This window comes from Pygoscelis adeliae, unplaced genomic scaffold (genome assembly GCF_000699105.1).
Source record: "Pygoscelis adeliae isolate BGI_AS28 unplaced genomic scaffold, ASM69910v1 Scaffold141, whole genome shotgun sequence".
NCBI lineage: Eukaryota > Metazoa > Chordata > Aves > Sphenisciformes > Spheniscidae > Pygoscelis > Pygoscelis adeliae.
The window spans coordinates 50,201-68,104 of record NW_008824231.1 but is presented as its reverse complement, the minus strand read 5'-3'; the positions used below and the strand labels follow the sequence as shown (position 1 = coordinate 68,104).

The following is a 17,904-nucleotide window of genomic DNA, read 5'->3' as shown; positions in this document are numbered from 1 at the left end:
AGGGGGTTGGACTAGATGACCTTTAGAGGTCTCTTCCAACCCAAACTATTCTATGATTCTATGATTCTATCATCTGCCACGGCATAGATCTCATCTTGACTCTAATACTTCCTTTTATATTTACATTTCTTAGTTGTAAACTGTTGCTTGGCAACACAGATATGGATTCAACTCATTATATTGTGTCTAGCATTGAAAGATTTTTTTTTTTTCATTTGACAAACAGATTTGATTTCCTCAGTATTTGCAACATTACAGAAATGTTCCCATAATTTTTTATGAAACATCTAGAATATTGTAGGCACTGAATTAAAATTAGGGAACTAAATTATGTAACTAAATTATGGATCAAAATTGGAACTAAAAAAATTAAGATATAGGAAAAAAAAGCATATATGTAGAGCCTGTGTTGCTGTTAGTTCATGTTGACCAATGCCAATTAAATTTCTGAAAAATGTACTCTCTATCCATAAAATGTGGAACCAATTTTCCAGTACCTGCAATATTCAGATTAGGGTTTGGTTCACTGTAACAGATAAATTCATTAAGCTCCTGCTAGCAATAAACAGTGTTTGTGTTGCCCATGAAGCTAGTGATAAATAGCTGAAGTCATTAAGAGCCTTGCCCTTGACTTCAGTATGAACCCTGAATGAAAGGTTATTAAATGGAAAAGTGTATATAACATTTTAAACAAGGGATCTATCCCTACAATTATTGTGCCATTTACAGAGGAATAGCTATAAACTATTATCAGCATACGTGAGCCACATAATTTATGGTTTTAGTTGGAGACCTTTCAATTACCCAGCTGTCACAGAGAAAGGCCTTGCTATGTATTAACTGATAAATCATCATAGGTTATGCTCTATTATGATAAGTTATCATTGGTTTAGAACATCAAAGGCCTGGATATACCAAAAAAAGCAATAAAAAATTCCAGATGGAATCATACCGCCTTGCACTGTGTCTTGCATATCACTTTGAAATGTTAACAAGGTACTTCTCAAATGTCACTTATCAAACAACCTCCGTGAAATATGATTGCAATACAGAAAAGCATGTACTTCATGAAGTTATAATTTATTTTACAAAAAAGAAGCAGGTTTTGGTTTTGCATCACTATTTCCTAAAATTTATGTCATCCATGTGCGTCTGTGTATAATTTAATTCTGGAATGCATTTTGCAATACATTTTTTTTAAAGATCTTGTCAAATAACAACCTGTTGTGTCATTGTACTATAGAACAGATATTTAAGTTTTCTGGGTAACCCCTACATGCTATTATTTTTTCTGTAGGCCATTATCACTCATTTCTTTTCAAAGTCTTTTCTACCAGATTTATAGCCAGAAAATTCCCAAACAGTATCTCAATATTTGCAGATGAATGTGTAGTTTTAGTGACAGACTTGTGTTTGCAGAGACAGACATAGAGGTGCTGATAAATTTCACATGCGGTATTCATTGGTGGTAACCATAGCCACAGTTCGGAAACCTAAAGCCAGATTATGATGTCTTAAGGGCTTTTCGTGAGTATAAACATTTTTTTCAGCAGTTACATCCAAAGTAGGTTGAGTCCTATCCTAATCCTTTATTCTTTGTAGACTTACAGTTAGATATAGATATTGTGTTAATTGACACATTTTTACTCGAAATGTGATCATCTCATCATATTTTTATGCTTTTTCTCTCAAGTACATTCTGGATTGCATTTGTTTTCAACTTTATACATTAGCTACTTGTATTTTTAAGCAAATTTCTTATGCAAAAGGCAATTACACACCTAAGGTGCAGATCACCCTTGGGCCTCATTCTTATTTTTGTTAAGGTCAATCTCCACCAACTAAGTACAATAAAGGAGCCATAAAAGTGCTGCTTGGTGAGAATCAGGCCCACTTGAGCAGAGAAACTAAGCAAAATGTAATGGTCCTGATCTAACGGCTTCTTCTGGTCTTCATATCTGTGAGTTCTCTCACATTATTTTAAAATTCCTCCTCCACATGGGTCATTGCAGCTTAAAGAAATCTCAGCAATATTTATGCTGAGAGAACTTAAGGTTTTTTTCTGACATACCAAAACTCCAAGAGATGGTAAAGAAGCTACTGGCTGCACACTTTTTTAAGATTTCCTGTACTCTCTTGCTTTGGAAGTCATTTAGGAAAAAGTTCTACAGCTTGCACTCTTAACTTCAACCAAATTGGAATGTTCACTTATGCCTAAAGACCACTTCAGATCAGGCTTCTATTGCTTTATGTTACTGACATATGTTACACCCATTAAAATGGTAGAACATTTGAGTTGGTATTTGCTAAACTCATTCAAATTCTGCTTTGGGTCTTGACTGAATATAAGAATTGTTGTACTGAACACCATCAGGGAGAGAATGCTGTGTTTGGTGAGCTTTGGTTTGGGTACAGTAAAGCAAGCTCTGTGTATTTTGATAATAAATCTGTCATGTTTGTGTGGACGTCAACATAGAAATCAAGGCAATGCCTCACTGTGGGAATTATGGTCACTTACTTAAAATGTCTAACTCCAAGCACTGGACAACTCAGGTAGTTGATTTAAAATGAGTTGAATGCATACACATGCATTCTCTTTTGAAAATGATGCTTCTAAATCTGTTTTCTGTGGAAAGGAGAAATACAAGATGCTTCAGCAAAAGAAATATACCAAAAGAAATCACTCTTTGTTTTCACATTACTTTATGCCATCAAGATGTGAAAGTAGGAAGCTTTTAAAAGACGGGTAGATGAGGCGCTTAGGGACATGGTTTAGTGGGCATGGTGTTGTTGGGTTGACGTTTGGACTCGATGATCTTGGAGGTCTCTTCCAACCTTAATGATTCTATGATTCTATGATTCTATTCCTGTGTAAACCTGCTGTGAGTCTTGTAAGAAATTTGTGGTTTGCTACAGCAAAGAATCCTTTAGTCCAGACTTCTCAAATCTTGCAATGTATGTATTATAGATTAGCTCTGTTATTTCAGCACATTTATTATGGTACAATGTTTTCAGAAGAAGCTGGCTTTGAATGCTGTAGAGCAAGTGATGAAATGGTCAGGCTGCAAGGTCTTTGACACAATTTCTTCCTTCTGATGACAATGGACCTTTCTAGCAATGTTCCTCCTCTGATAATCATTAAAGTGTGTGTTTACCTCTGCAAATGGTTGACTAAAAGAACTTCACGTTTATAGCTTATGACACCTGAGTTATTCTGAACTGAGTTTTAGAAGATGAAGTGCTTATAAAGCTGTTCTATAATTCAATTCTGTGTGTATCTATGGGTAATACCAACGTGAGTGCAAGGGATGAGCTAGCCATCACACATTATATTATCTGAAGGCAGGCACTGAATTAATTAGAGGGATATGTGTTGATCTGAGCACAGAGCTAGGAAGGCAGTCCTGACTGATGTCAGTGGCAAAGCTTCAGCTGATTTCAACAGAAGGAGGACTTCAGCATATTTACACTTGGGTAAATAGTGACTGCTTGGGTCATTATTCTAGCTCTGACTTGGTTTCCTTTGCCATATTTGGCTCCGTTTGCTGAACAGGATGTTAAAAAAATTACTGAAATTACTGATTCCTTGGGGGACTGTGAATATTAATGTCTTTGTATTTTTGATTAATTAAATGTGTGCTAATTATTGCAATTATCAGCTTGAAATGACTTATTCTTTCTCTGAAAAAAACCCTACATAACATCTGTCATTTAAAAACCTTCAAACACACAAAATTTGTTATCCATTGTGCCACTATAAATTTTATACTAGTCTCTCTAGATTTAGTATAGAGCATATACTGAAATCTGGAGATTTAAGGTTTGTATTTCTGATCACAAAAAAAAGTAAGAGTCTGCTTAACTCTGTGCTATTAGACCAATGGAGCCTTTCTAGGTATGTATGGTTTTAAAATAGGGGCTAAAAATACAAATAATATTGATAATATATCATCCTCATCTTTTTGTTCCATGTTCAAATTGTTTGTGTGTGAGCACAACAGTAAGATTCACCCCAAAGTTTCTGATTAGTCATAAAGAGACGAATTCTCTCCAAAGTAATAAGGTTTAGTATTAATAGATGCATTATTATTAAAAGTAACTGCTGAAACATGACATGTACTTGTGTTTCCTTAAATTTAATTTTGTTGTCTGACTTTTTAACTCACTTTGTTTAATGTTTGTACCTCCTTAGAATAAGCATATATGTCCATATATACTGATTCACTCATACTGTTTCCTTGTTTATACATCCAAAGATTAAGTATATTATTTATGATTAAAAGTATTCTTCTACAGAAAAAACAAGATGCAACATCTCAAGTGTTGTTTTGAATTATATTTCATAGCCGTATAATAGGTTTAATAATTTCACAAATATATACCAAAAAGCACATCACAGCTGGTATACAGACATGTGAGATTTTCTATTGCATGCTATTTTTTTCAGGCTAAAAGTGCTGTAAATATGTACTCATAGGAAATAAATATATATTTATGTATACAAATATAGATACATACATATATGTGTATACATGTTTATGTGTATTACATTTTCTGTCAAGTAAGTGAACATTTTTACTCAAACCAATTTTTTTACCCATTTCTGAAATATTTTTAAAGTTGTAAGGCTATCTCAGTTATCTATTCATTCATATGACTATGTTTGAATTTATCATAAAGATTGTTGTTGCGTATCCATAAAAGCAGTGCCTGGATGTCTAATGGGAATCATTCCATTACTGGCAGCCCCAGTAAATCACTGATACAAGATAATTCTGATTCAGAATAAGCTATTTTTCTCCTGGTGGACTCGATATAAAGAAAAATTCTCTCAATCAATGCAAGCAAAGTCAATCATGAGTAGAAAAATAGTGTTGGATTATATTTGTGATCATGTTGTGCTGCTGTAGAACAAACTGAGGATCCTCCTGCATTCAGGGTCATCCCAGAGATGTTTCCATTTCAGGTGGATGGGATGCACAGAAAATAACAGTGTTTCAAGACAGTAGGTTTTTGCTTATCATTTCTGCCAAGATCTGATTTCTATACATGACTTTTCTTTGGCATATGCTTATATAGGCTTAGTAGGTACATTACATTGCATTGCATTGTGCATTACATTTTAGTGCCTGAGAGGCTATACTGAAATCAGGAATTCTAGGGAAGATAAAAATCGGTATTTTCACAGTACAAATACATGTTTGATTGAAATGTTCTAGAGATGAACCATTTTTTTCTTTCCTGTTTTTCTGCTGTTGCTGACATTATGTAACTGGTGGCTTTTAGGCTGTCATTATGAGAAGTTTGCAGTTTGAGGAGCTTAGAGTGAATTATAAATATGAGTCAACAGCATTAATATTGCTGAAAAGAAAAGCTGTTGCCATATTTGGAAAATATACTTCAAGGATGTGAAGTAATCTTTCTACCCTTTAACAAAGCAGTGATGGAAGCAGTTCTGATGTCTGATGGCCAACTCCCAAATAAATTTTAGGTTTTACACTCCTCCTTTTGCTTTTACTCCCTCTTTAGGCAGTCCTTAACTAATGTGAAATCTGAAAAAATGGTTTCTGCTCCTCTTTTCCCAACATATTGTCAAGAAAAGAGACCGCTCATCACGCTTTCTTCCTCTTCCCATCCCCTTATTAAAGGCTTAACAGTTCCTCCTGGTAGCTACAGGGAGAAGGCTGGGGACAGTATAGGAACTGCCTGTTGACTTCAGTGTGGGAATATGGACAAGCATGAGAATGTCCCCAGCTCAGGACAGGACATCCCTATGTCTATGTGGATTCCAATAGGAGAGTCCATCACTGCCCTCTCACATTTAGTCCAAAAAGCTATCATTTTGGTGCTCACTGGCACCTCCCCCCAAGTCAGACCCTTGACAGTTTGTCAGCACTTTCAGAGCATCCCAAGGTAACACTAAGTCTGCAGAGACAAGGACCAGCTGGGCACTTGCAGGAAGAATGAGACCCAGAATGACAGCAAGTTTAGAAAATAGCTCTTGAAAAGAAAGTTGGAAAGAACTGTGTTTATTTAGTCTAGACAAACCTGAAAGTCTATGCTCTAAAACGAAAGCAGTAAAAAAGTGAGGGACTTAAACTGTAGCACAGATTTACATTATATCTTAGGAAAAACAACCTTAAGATCTTATAAAGTTGTCTAGGCATCCAAAATGCCTTTCTTCCTGGCAATATGTCAAATATTTACCTTCTCCTCACTAAAGAATTATTCAGGAATCAAGAGAGCGTGCTGCACAAGTTGAATATCCTTGGTGTTTTAAGAGGTAACATTCAGTCAAATTTCTCTTCAGTTTAGAGGACAGCCCATACAATTTATATGTATGGATATAACTTCCTCCAGTTGGTCTGATTAGCTATGAGATCTTGCAAGCATGAAGAAAGGGTGTCACAGATTGGAAACTATATTTTGTTGTAGACCGGACTACAGTCAGGCTGAATTACTTTGCAGCTCTGAACTACAGATGCAGACAGCTGCAGAACTCCCTGTTTTCATGCAAATTAGATGTTGCTATAGACTACCAATCTCTCAAGTTGCCATTACAACCTTTCTCAGCTTGGGGAAGTTTGGATACTCTGCAAGTAATTAGTACAAATAATCCCCTGTGCAAGGTATCTGCCAAATTCACTGCATAGCTACTTCTTCTAGATATCATCTTGTAGAAAACAGTGTGTCATACTGCCTAAAAATAATCAGTTCATTTTATTCCTTTGAATTACCCTTAAATTCATTTATCTTTATAATATGCATGAAAAGGAAGACAAAGATGAGGAATTGCAATCTAAAAAAAGCCAAGCAGCAAGACAAGAATCCCCATTCATCGCATACAGTTATTATAAAATGAACTCATCTAAATGCAACAATTTAAAGCTGCTCATCAAAAGCAATTCCACACACCCCCTGATATTAACCAAACAAATTTACCTTTGCAAGACTGGCAGCGCTTTGCAGAAGAGTGTGAGGACTCTAACATTTTTAGAGCTTTTAAGATACAGAAAAAAAACTGAAAGAGCAGAGAAATACAGTGAAAGGAAAATTAAAGACAGCCACTCGGTCAACAAACTCCTACACAGGTGGAGAAAAACTCTCAAATATATTCTCAAATGCTATCGGTCAGATTTTTGGCAGAAGAGTGATTACACGTGGGCAGAACAGCAGTTTCCATCATCATTATGTAGCCTGCAAACAGGTTTTTACATAACAAAAAAAGACCAGTCTACCGCCTAATGAATGCACTCATTAATTGTAATAGCTTTAGCTATAGACTGAAGGGGGAGGTACTTCAGAGAAAAAGAAATCGGCTCAACTGATCCCAATATACTGCCGCATTTTCAATTTAGAAAATAAGTGGAACTGTTTACAAAAGGGAGGGTGGGGAGTCTATTTTTGTTGTATACATGTATCTCTCAGCATTTTGTCTAATCTTAGAAACAGTGGTTTAGAAATGAGTGCTGAATATTCCAGGCAGTTTTCAGAGGGATATTAAAGCTGCATTCCCCAGCTCACTGTTACTGACTCATGACATTTCAGTGATCACAGTTTGTCCAGAGCCAATAACTGGAAAGTTACTTTTGGTATAGCGAGTTACTTAATGGACCAAAGTAATGGACGTGCCTCCAGCTCTCTATGCTGTATCCCACTGGTGTAGAAAGACAGAGCATCCACCATGTTAGCTGTAGAGACAACGTGTAACATGGTGAGGAGCTGTTGCAGGAACATCTCTTCCAGTTGGCAGTCTAGATGTCCACCTACCTAGTTGCAGCTGGTTTAACAATAGTCCTCTCCCTGCTCCCCTCTCCCACCCAGGCTTGGCAGCAGCTGAGAAGAGGCCTCTCCACCATCCTGGGCAAGGAAAATCAAGCGGTATCAAAGGAGTGGTATCAAAAGGAGTCTTAGCTCTAAAACCATAAGCTGTGGCATCTGAGTGGGATTTGGGTGTGTCAGAGACAATACATACATTTTTATGCTAAAAAAACCCCAAACATCCTGGAGCCATTTCAGTGATGCAGTGCAAAAAACATTCAAATAATTTTGAAATAACACACACATATTGCACAGAATTTGCATAGGTTTGTATAGGTCAGCTGGCTCTGTATGGAATGCATTATGTCATGAAAAAATTTGTGTGCACTTTGGGAAAGACCAGCTTAAAATATCCACGTTTTCACTTTGGCATGTATCATAATTTGCTATCATTTGCTATTTAAATAATCCAGATAAATTCTTAATACTACACACCCTTTAAGGAGGATGGTCTCACATTTCAATATGTCAGGTGTATGGAAGGCATAAAATGTACCTAGATCTTCCCCCATAAATCTTGATAACTTGATAGTATATACCTGATACCTTGGTAACATATACCTGATTATCTTTTTTAAAGTGATCAGCTAACAAAAATCTCCCTAATGACCAAAAAGCCATATTTGCCATTCACTGTTTCTTAACTTATAAGTACAATAAAATTAAAATAAGTTTATGTTCAAAGTTTCATGTAATACAGTGACTGAAAAGGGTTGCGGTAGTTTCAGGGACTGCCAATTTGCAGTGTCACCTGGCTGCTCTGCCCCTCTTTTACTATCCAACATATGCGCTTGCTAAATTTTGAAGCAGATTATAATCAGTACTCTTCAAATCACGGGTTGTGTATCTTTCTCTATATATTCGACTCTCAACACAATGAAGTTCCAATCATGATTCGTACTGTCAGGATACTGCATGGAAAGAGGAAAAAAAAAAACATAACAGGCATTGCCATTGTTCAGGAATACTTAAATTTGAAGCTGTCTTTGAAGGATATTGTGGTACTGAATGGAAAAATAATTAATTATAATATCTATTTGCTCTGTTTATCAGTGTAGGATATTCTTCTTTGAAATTTTTTTAGCCCAACTGGTTTTCCTTACTTCCTTGGAAGGCCTCTCAAGAATCTGAAAACATTCACTGAAGTCATCATCATAAAGAAAAATCTGAACCCTATAGTTGAGATTTAACAAATGTCATACAGTATAAAAGACTTGTAACATTTAAAAACAAATCCTGCATCCATTTGGTATATAGTCAGGTCAACTTGTGCAATCACTTTGCTATTGTTCAGATCTGATGCCTTATCATTGAGTAATTGGCATCAGAGCTTCAGTTCCCATGACTGAGGTAATTTGGACTACAAAAGTAACAGACCTTACGTATAGGGACAATAATACAGAATTGCTGCTATGAATATTTGAAACTGAGTTGGTGACCTTAAACTGCCAAACCTGTGTTTACTTCAGATTGTTGGCCAAAATGTCTATATTAGGGAACATCATAGAATTTCTTTTCTGTTTTAAAAGCACAAAGGATTATCTTAATTATACTGAGAGATAGTGTGATTTGGAGAATATATCTAAACCTCTTCCTCTCATCAAAAAAAAATATATTAAACAGTACCATTTTCATTTAGAGTAATTTTGAGAAGACTGAGAATTTTAAAAGTAACAGAAACAAGCATTTCTAGTTCAGAGAAAAAATGCCTTTTCATTTAAAATATCTTGACCGTGTAAAATGTTAATTAGTTCTAATTGGGAGATTTTTTTTCCCCTGTTTCTTTCATCTTGTGCATGGGGAAGTGTTTTTCCATATGGTTAATTTCGGTGCTTCCTCTCTAGAACAGGAATCCTGATTCTGGTGGGCACAGGTGTGTGACCCACTGCACACTCCTGCATACTCCTGCATTGTTGGAATTACCTGTGTGTACAGTCAAACACATGATTAATCCTAAATCAATTTCTGTTGTTTGTTGATGCTTCCCATAGCAACTGCAGAGAGAGAAAAAATACGATAACGAGAAAAGAAGTAAGGTAAAACATCATGAGAAGCTGGGGAAACTGTGAAGGAGGGGCATTATTTTAACTTTCTTTGCAGTCTTTCTCTAATCCACTGGGTTTTATACAGTCATCATTCCCAGACATATGTCAAACCTCAACATAAGCTAATACAAATACAGGGCATAGTGGATGTCAAGAAGTCAGGGAGCTTACTGTCCTCCCTTCGCCAAGGTAGGGTCATTTTTATCAGATGGATGTTTGTCTAACTTATTCTCTGACACCCCCAAGAGTCTGCAAGCTATTCTAGCTCTTCATACTCTTTACTGTGAGGAATATTTTCCTGGTGTCTAAAATGAGTCTTTCTCCTTCCAGTTTAGGTTGTGAATGCTTACATTAACATGATAAACAAATTATGATCTTTTTGCTACAGCTTTTTATGTACGTGAAGACTGTTATCACATCTCTCCGCTAGTACTGTGTTTGGTTCTTTAGGCTGTAAATCTTTAGCTAATTCAATCAAGCCTGTTTGCTAGATCACCCTCCCACTTTTTGGTTGACCTTTTATTTACCTCTGTCGCTAACCACTAGCTTTTCCTTTTGTGAAGTTTGATACTAAAAACTGTCCTGGATTTGTCTTTAGCAACCTTCTCCTTGTAGTGGAGCAGGCCAGCACTTTCTTTACTCTTCCTCTCACAATAAAGTGGTTAGAGAATTGCTCTCTGTTACTTCTGATGTCCCTTGTTTGTTGCAGCTCATTTTGTGCCTTGACCTTTCTCATTTTATCACTATCTAATGTTTTTCTTTCACACTGATCCTTGAAAATCTGAGCTTGCTTCTGCTTTTCATATATTTCCATCTTTGAGATGGGCACACTAATGTCTTACTGTATTTCCTATCCTTCTTCTGCATGGCACATTTTAATTAAGTACTTTTTAATTCTTCAATTCCTTAGACATTCCTTACAACAGATCTAACCTTAAAATTTTCTAGGCTTAGTGAAGTCTGCTATTTTTCCTCTTTGCTCTTTTAAAAGTCACAAACACTCTTTTTCATGGTTGTTCTCATCCAGTTTGTCTTTTGTCTTAACATTCTCAAGCAATCCCCACCTACTGATTAAACACCTACAGAAGAGCCTCCTCTCTCTTGTCACTAGGTACAGCTTGTATCCAAGTAGTGTCACCTACGCTTTCCAAGAACTTGATAGACAAACTACTGCATTCTTCTCTTACCCCTCATTATCAATAAGTCCTGTGCTTTGGAGAATGCTCACAAAAAGCTTTCTCCACATCATCTTCCAGATTTGATGGCATTAATCAGACACTTACTACGGGAGGGACCATACACTTGACACCTGTAAGCATGACCAATAGTCAGTGGCTCTAATTCCTTCCATGTTCTGCATCTCTGAACATGTGACTGAAACCCTGATGCATGAGGCAACACCTCCTTCCTACTCCATTTGCCTGCTTTTCCTGAACCCATTAAATCTTTTTTATATTATCTATTTATGTGTGCCTAATTATCTCTTCTGAGCAATTGTTGTCTCACACGAATCTTACCATGAAATTAAAGGTTTCCACATTCTGTTATCTAGTGTAAGCTGACAATAATTCTCTTCCTTTGTCCTGTTTACAGTGATGTGCAACTCTAATCATTTGCTAGTCCTGTAGAAGGTGTCAATCAGCTCTGCAAATCCCTGTTATCCCTGACAGCAGACTTGACATCAGTAGCACACTCCATGCTGTTGATAGTCATGCTACTTACCAAGTAGATGTGGGGTGTTTTTGGAGCAATGTCAGTCTTGACTTTTTAAGACATTTTGTGGAATTAAATGCTTAGGTCATTGTTGACAGGGATTGACTAACTTCACCTTTTTGTAAATGCTTTTCAGGAGAGCTAGCAATTTCTTGACTGCACTGTATGAGGCCAAAGCAGCCATCACCAACACACATATTGAGTGGCCTTTATAGTCATTAAGTGTCTTTCTGATGACCTCTTCATAATGCTTCAAGCATGAGCTTGATTCTGTGCTGGTCTTTACCTGAATGTTCTCCTCCCTCCATGGTGATTCTTTCCAGAAGAAACAAAAAGACTTCATTCATACAGGTGGAGATTTCTTTACAACAAATGCAGTCCCGCATCTCATCTGTCTTGGGTATCAACACTTTATTGTCAAAGATTGATTTTCCTTCCTCCCACAATCCCTGTTATATGATAGGCAAAGTGGATTGAAGTTGTCACAACAGTGCCATCCACCTGGGGAAGCTCTTATTGGTGCTGGCTATTTCACATGGAAGATGGGAAAGATGGGAAAGGACAAAACACAGAAAATCCAGGAAGCCACATTCAAGTTTCTCACATTTTACAATAACAAACATAATCCGGAAAAGTCTGCACCTCTCTATCTTCTATATACATACAGTATAACAATACATACTGGTCCTACAGTGACAGTCCTACTGGTTCAGGTATGCTCAGCTAGAGGAGTCTGAAGACTTATTCCCTACCGTTAGTATCCAGGGTTGTGGGGGAGAAAGTGAGCAGGGTGCTCAAGATCTGTGATCACAGCTGTGCAACCCAGTCATTTAAATAGGGTCTCATTTGCCTCTACTTTTCTGTTCAGATGTTTAAAAGTAATTGTATGTACAGTAATGATCTAAAAAATTGAATTATTTTATAGTATTTACATTTATTCATTAATTGTTATATTTTTTCATTAATAAAATTTGTAAATATGGGTGGCTCTGTCATGTCATTTATTGGAGCCTTTCTGTGATATAAAACTACGTTGTGATTTACTGTGAGTAAACTAAACAGAGCTTTAACAAAGGAGCAGAACTCTTCCCCTCTGTTTGCTGAAAGATTTTTTTTCACTAAAATCTCCATCACCCTGGCATATCCTTTAAAAACCGGTAGCTGGGACAATGTACACATGCAAATAGGATCTGATAACCGATAAAGAACATTATGATAATGGACCTCCTAATTCAAGTTCATCTCTTGCTAATACTGCAACAGTAAAAGCCATTTAGCCATTTTCCCTTTTTTCTTCCTTCTGTGATACCTTATTTTCTTTGGTGCACAAGAATTTTCTTAAATGGTATCTTTTTCTTGTTTTGTTTTGGTTTTTTAGAAACATCATTAACAATGATATATTTTGTTTGATACAGCATGGTTATTATCCTGTATCACACCACCAGCCTTTAAGGAAAATGCACCAGACATTAGTCTGACAGCCAACAACAGAAACACGAAACAACTGGGTGAGAGGAAAACACATCATGATCCTGAAAGACAGTTCCCCACTGGGTTGAGTGTGAGTGTAATATTGAGGGCAGCCAGATCTGCACGTCATAGTCCTCTTACCTTGTTGACAACTTTCTACCCTGGCAGGTTGATGAATGAGATCTATGCATTACTGAGTACACCTGATAGATACCTCAGCAAGGAGCTTTTACTTTTGGTGCTGCAGCTGTGCAACTACTGCTTTCTTTCACAGCAAGGTTTCTTCATGTGCAACTCTATCTTTAAGTCTTGGTGGGATCACTTTAAGGACATTTGCCCATTCATTAAAAAGCAACACCATCTATTTCTAGTAATCAGAATCACCTAATCACCTAATCAGAATAAAATTGGAAAGCACAGTGTCCATGCAAGGGAGAAAAAAATGAACTTGTGTGGTGATCTGTTAAGGATATCCATGTCCTATTTAATCTGTTTGGACTCTTTCATAATCATTACTGGAATACTGTTCACCTGTACTTATTTTACTACCTGTGAGGAAGCTGTTCTTAATCACTTGTGCACCTAAATATCCTATACACCCCACTGCTAACATAAAGAACCATCTTTTTCACCAGCACACAATCCTGCACTGCATTAGTGGTAGCCTATGCGCTTTGCCACTTCTTCTGTGGGTGAGAGTGGAGATTATACTGGACTTCATTTGGAGCTCCTTGCCACAGCTCCTCGTCACAGCCAGAGAATCTTTTTTTCTGTTGAACCAGTAGATTTTAGCAATGGGTAATACCATTTTGAACCTTTCATAATGCAACCACCAATGAAGTGCAATGATATCACCAGCTACTACAGTAAAATTAAGCTATTAGGAGAAGAAAGAAGGTCTAAGGAGGGACAGGCATGACCATGTAAGTAAGCAGGTGTCTCCCTCTCTGTCCCCTTCTCCCTCATCTTCACACCCCTTACTGAGTTCAGAGGATGTCACAGGTCTAATATCCCAAATACATCTATATCATCCTGTCATCAGCACCCCATAAGTGTTGTTATTCTACTGTGGGTGCAGAATTTAAATATCACACACTACCGGTGCTTTTTTATATTCCTGCAAGCCTGTTTTCTTACTCTACTTTCACTGGCCTTTAGATATTAGTTTAGCATTTGCTTTGCCACCTTGTCTGTCTGAGGCTTTGTTATCTCTACATTGTCGTCTCGACAATATACACTTTGAGTATATCTTTTATATAACGCTCCTAAAAGCCTTTTGCCCAAGAAGCTAAGCTGAAATACTTATTTGAATGAAAAGCAACTTTGAATTAAGAAGCCCTTCTGCTGAAAAGTTGAGAAGGGTTATATAATATGAAGTTGTTCTTTCTATCTTTTTTAAAAATTTAAAGTTATAAAATGGTATCTCTGTTGCAAATTTTTTTAGAGAGGATAACTATTCATAAAATAATACTATGAACTTTATAGCGCTCTGCTGGATTAGATCTACAAAACTGTTCCTCTGAAAAATGATAAAAAATTAATTACAAGAAAACAGTTTCTTTCTAAGTTTTTTATGAGACAACTCATAAAGCTGGGATACTGACAGCACAGCTCTAATTCTCTTAAATTCTATTCAGTTAAAAAAAAAAAAAGCACACTACAGAAAACCTATCACTTCTTGCATTCATAAAACCTGTCAGATTTTATGAGGATGGATAAAACTGCTTAAAAACTTCCCAAAGATTAAGATGAATGCTTCAAAGAAAAGGTTAAATTGCTCATAAATTTAAAAAACCTTCTGCAGCTTTTATCACAAAACAACCCATAAATGGTTCTAACTCTTTGTCCAGTAAATAGTCCTGGTGGAAGGTGGGGAGCATTTGCCTGTACTGAGCCTCCTGAGTGCAGCTGGGAACATTAACACCTGTGTTCATCCCTAATTGGATCTGAGCTTGAAGGTAAATTTTCCAAGTGCTGTATTTGAGCTGGAAATCAGTGCTCATCTTTCTCCTTTCATGAATGTATATTTTACTCTTTTGTGCTGAGTAAATTAGTGCATTTGAAATCTGAAGCATGTTTAATAGTCCCTTCATTTTCATTCCAGACACTGGATATTATTTTTGCCACTGGTGAAGCCGCTATTTATTGTCATTGCAGCTGTGTTAATAAGATGTAGTCAAGAGTCCAGGCTTCAATGAAAACGGTGTCTTGTGCAGAAGGAGTTACTGTCTGAGGTCTTGACTTCTGCACTGTGTGAGGGCAGCTGAGTCCCCGTGTAGAGAACAGGGAATGTGCTGCGGACCACGTGAATGCAGCAGGCTTCCTGCATGCTCTGCAATACAGGAGCAAAGTTTAAGCCAGGCAGCAAACGGTCAAAATAGAACAACATACAGATAAAGGTCACCTACATCAGTTACACTATGACGAACTTCAAATAGTTAGGGCTAACTTTAAACCACTCATGAAGTTTTAAAATAGGACAAATTAAGCTTATTTTTTATCCTTCTGTTATTTGACCTTTAGGATTTAAAGGTGCTCTGTATAGTCATTAACATCAGTGCCTTTTTAGATGGAAAAAAAAAACAATCTGAGATTCTTCTACAATTCTTTAACTGTAAGACTTGGGTTTTTTGAAAAACTGAAATATCATGTTCATGATAAAACAGCAGAAATCTGCAATGCTCTAATGAGATACATACATTATTAGTGGAGTTGAGTGAAACTTTGTAAATGCCAGTACTTCCCAGAAAATCCATTGTAAAACCAGGAAGAGGAATTACCCTAAGAAGTTTGTGACATTTTGTTGGATTTGGGTTTTCAGTCACTTCTGGCTATTTGTGGTCAGTGTTGCAAGCAGAAAGGCTAACAGAAGGGAACTAAAATCCTGTGTGCAGGACAGTGTCACACAAGTTCATAACACTCCAACCACCAGCAAACAAGGAAGAGAAGCAACACATGGATCTGCATGATGCTCTGCCCAGCTTCATTAGTCATGTCTGCAGAGAGGATGTATTGCTTCAGATGCAATGCTGTACTGACTCAGCATCTGAGCTCTGAGCTGGTATTTCTGCTTGAGCAGTGTCAGCCCATTCAAAATTTGGTTCTGGCTCTTTGTGCCAAGCTCCATTGTGCCATATAGGCATGATCTGCAACACAGTCCTGCCCTTCACACTGTAAGAGGTCCTGTCCTCAAGGTCACCTCCTTTCAGGTAAGAGTAGTATTATCCCAGTGTCAGTAAAACTGAATCCTAGATTTTCTCCCCAGAGCTCAGTGAGGCTTAGCGTGATGCAGAGTTGTGATTATACATGGCAGATTTCAGGATCTGTGATTTTTAACATTGTTTCTATTACCTGAAGTGAAGGATGAAGAATATATCATCTAAGTAGAAGGTTCCAATGACAAGCAAATGTAAGGAAAAATAAAACACTGAATTATTCTGCTAGAAGTATTACAAGTGCTTTACTAAACGCCACTCAGAATCACAAGTGTAGGTGTGTGCTTTCAGGCTCCGAATTTCATTTTTAAGAAAGTTCTTTTCTTCTTCCATTGAATGGTTAATGTTGTCTCTATTTCACTTATCCCTGCAGTGATGGCTGGGCAGACAGGTACGACGTGACAGACGGGTATCAGCATGAAGCTGTTGGTGGAATAACGATTAAGCTCCAGTCTCCTGATGTGAAATGGTTTGATGATTACTACCTACAGCTTCGGCCAGAAACCAATCACCGAAATCCATGGTTTCAGGAATTTTGGCAGCACAGGTTCCAGTGCCGGTTGGAAGGGTTCCCTCAAGAGAACCCTAAATACAACAAGACTTGCACAAGTAAGTGAATTTATTACTTCTGCTGTATAAACCAGTGTGACTGAAGGTCTGGTGTAAAGAGCTCATGTTGGACTGATGCAGCCTGGTCTGCTGGAATAGTGAGTGGGGCTGGAAGGAAGGAGGCTAGAACTGCAATCCTTGCTTTTTCCAAACTGAAAATAACCACAATTTTAAAAGTATTCAGATCTCTAAAAAAACCAAATAGATAGTGCCTCAGTACCTAACTCCTCTCTATATTTGAAAAACTTCATGCTACTCTACCTCCATAGACATCTAAACACTTTCAAAAATATTGTAATCCAAAATTCAATGCTTCTTTTCTGAAACAGGGCTAATCATATTGCTTTACCTCACAGGAACAATGACAGAGTTAACATACTAAAAGTTATCTGAAATCCATATGGTAACGATGATTATTTGTGTACCTCAGATAGAACACTAGCTGGTTTCATAGAATCATTTAGGTTAGAAAAGACCTTTAAGATCATCAAGCCCAACCATTAACCTAGCACTGCCAAGTCCACCACTAAACCATGTCCCTAAGCACCACCTCTACAAGTCTTTTAAATACCCCCAGGGATGGTGACTCAACCACTTCCCTGGGCAGCCTGTTCCAATGCTTGACAACCCTCTTGGTGAAGAAATTTTTCCTAATATCCAACCTAAACCTCCCCTGGCACAATTAGAATCATAGAATCATTAAGGTTGGAAAAGACCTCTAAGGTCAACTCCAACCATCAACCCAACACCACCATGCCCACTAAACCATGTCCCTAAGCGCCTCATCTACACGTCTTTTAAATACCTCCAGGGATGATGACTCAACCACTTCCCTGGGCAGCCTGTTTCAAGGTTTAACCACTCTTTCAGTAAAGAAATTTTTCCTCATGTCCAATCTAAACCTCCCCTGGCACAACTTGAGGCCATTTCCTCTCATCCTATCGCTTGTTAGTTGGGAGAAGAGACCAAGACCCGCCACGCTACAACCTCCTTTCAGGGAGTTGTAGAGAGCGATGAGGTCTCCCCTGAGC

The 17,904-nt window shown here is 37.4% G+C and overlaps 1 protein-coding gene across 1 annotated transcript in view; it reads left to right on the top strand.

The window, feature by feature from the left end:
• Positions 1–17,904, top strand: part of GRM5 (glutamate receptor, metabotropic 5) — a 250,389-nt gene that overhangs the window by 194,896 nt on the left and 37,589 nt on the right. Inside the window, exon 3 of the mRNA XM_009334830.1 lies at positions 16,638–16,873. Coding sequence (XP_009333105.1) covers positions 16,638–16,873 — 236 coding nt within the window. The remainder of the gene's footprint in view (positions 1–16,637; positions 16,874–17,904) is intronic.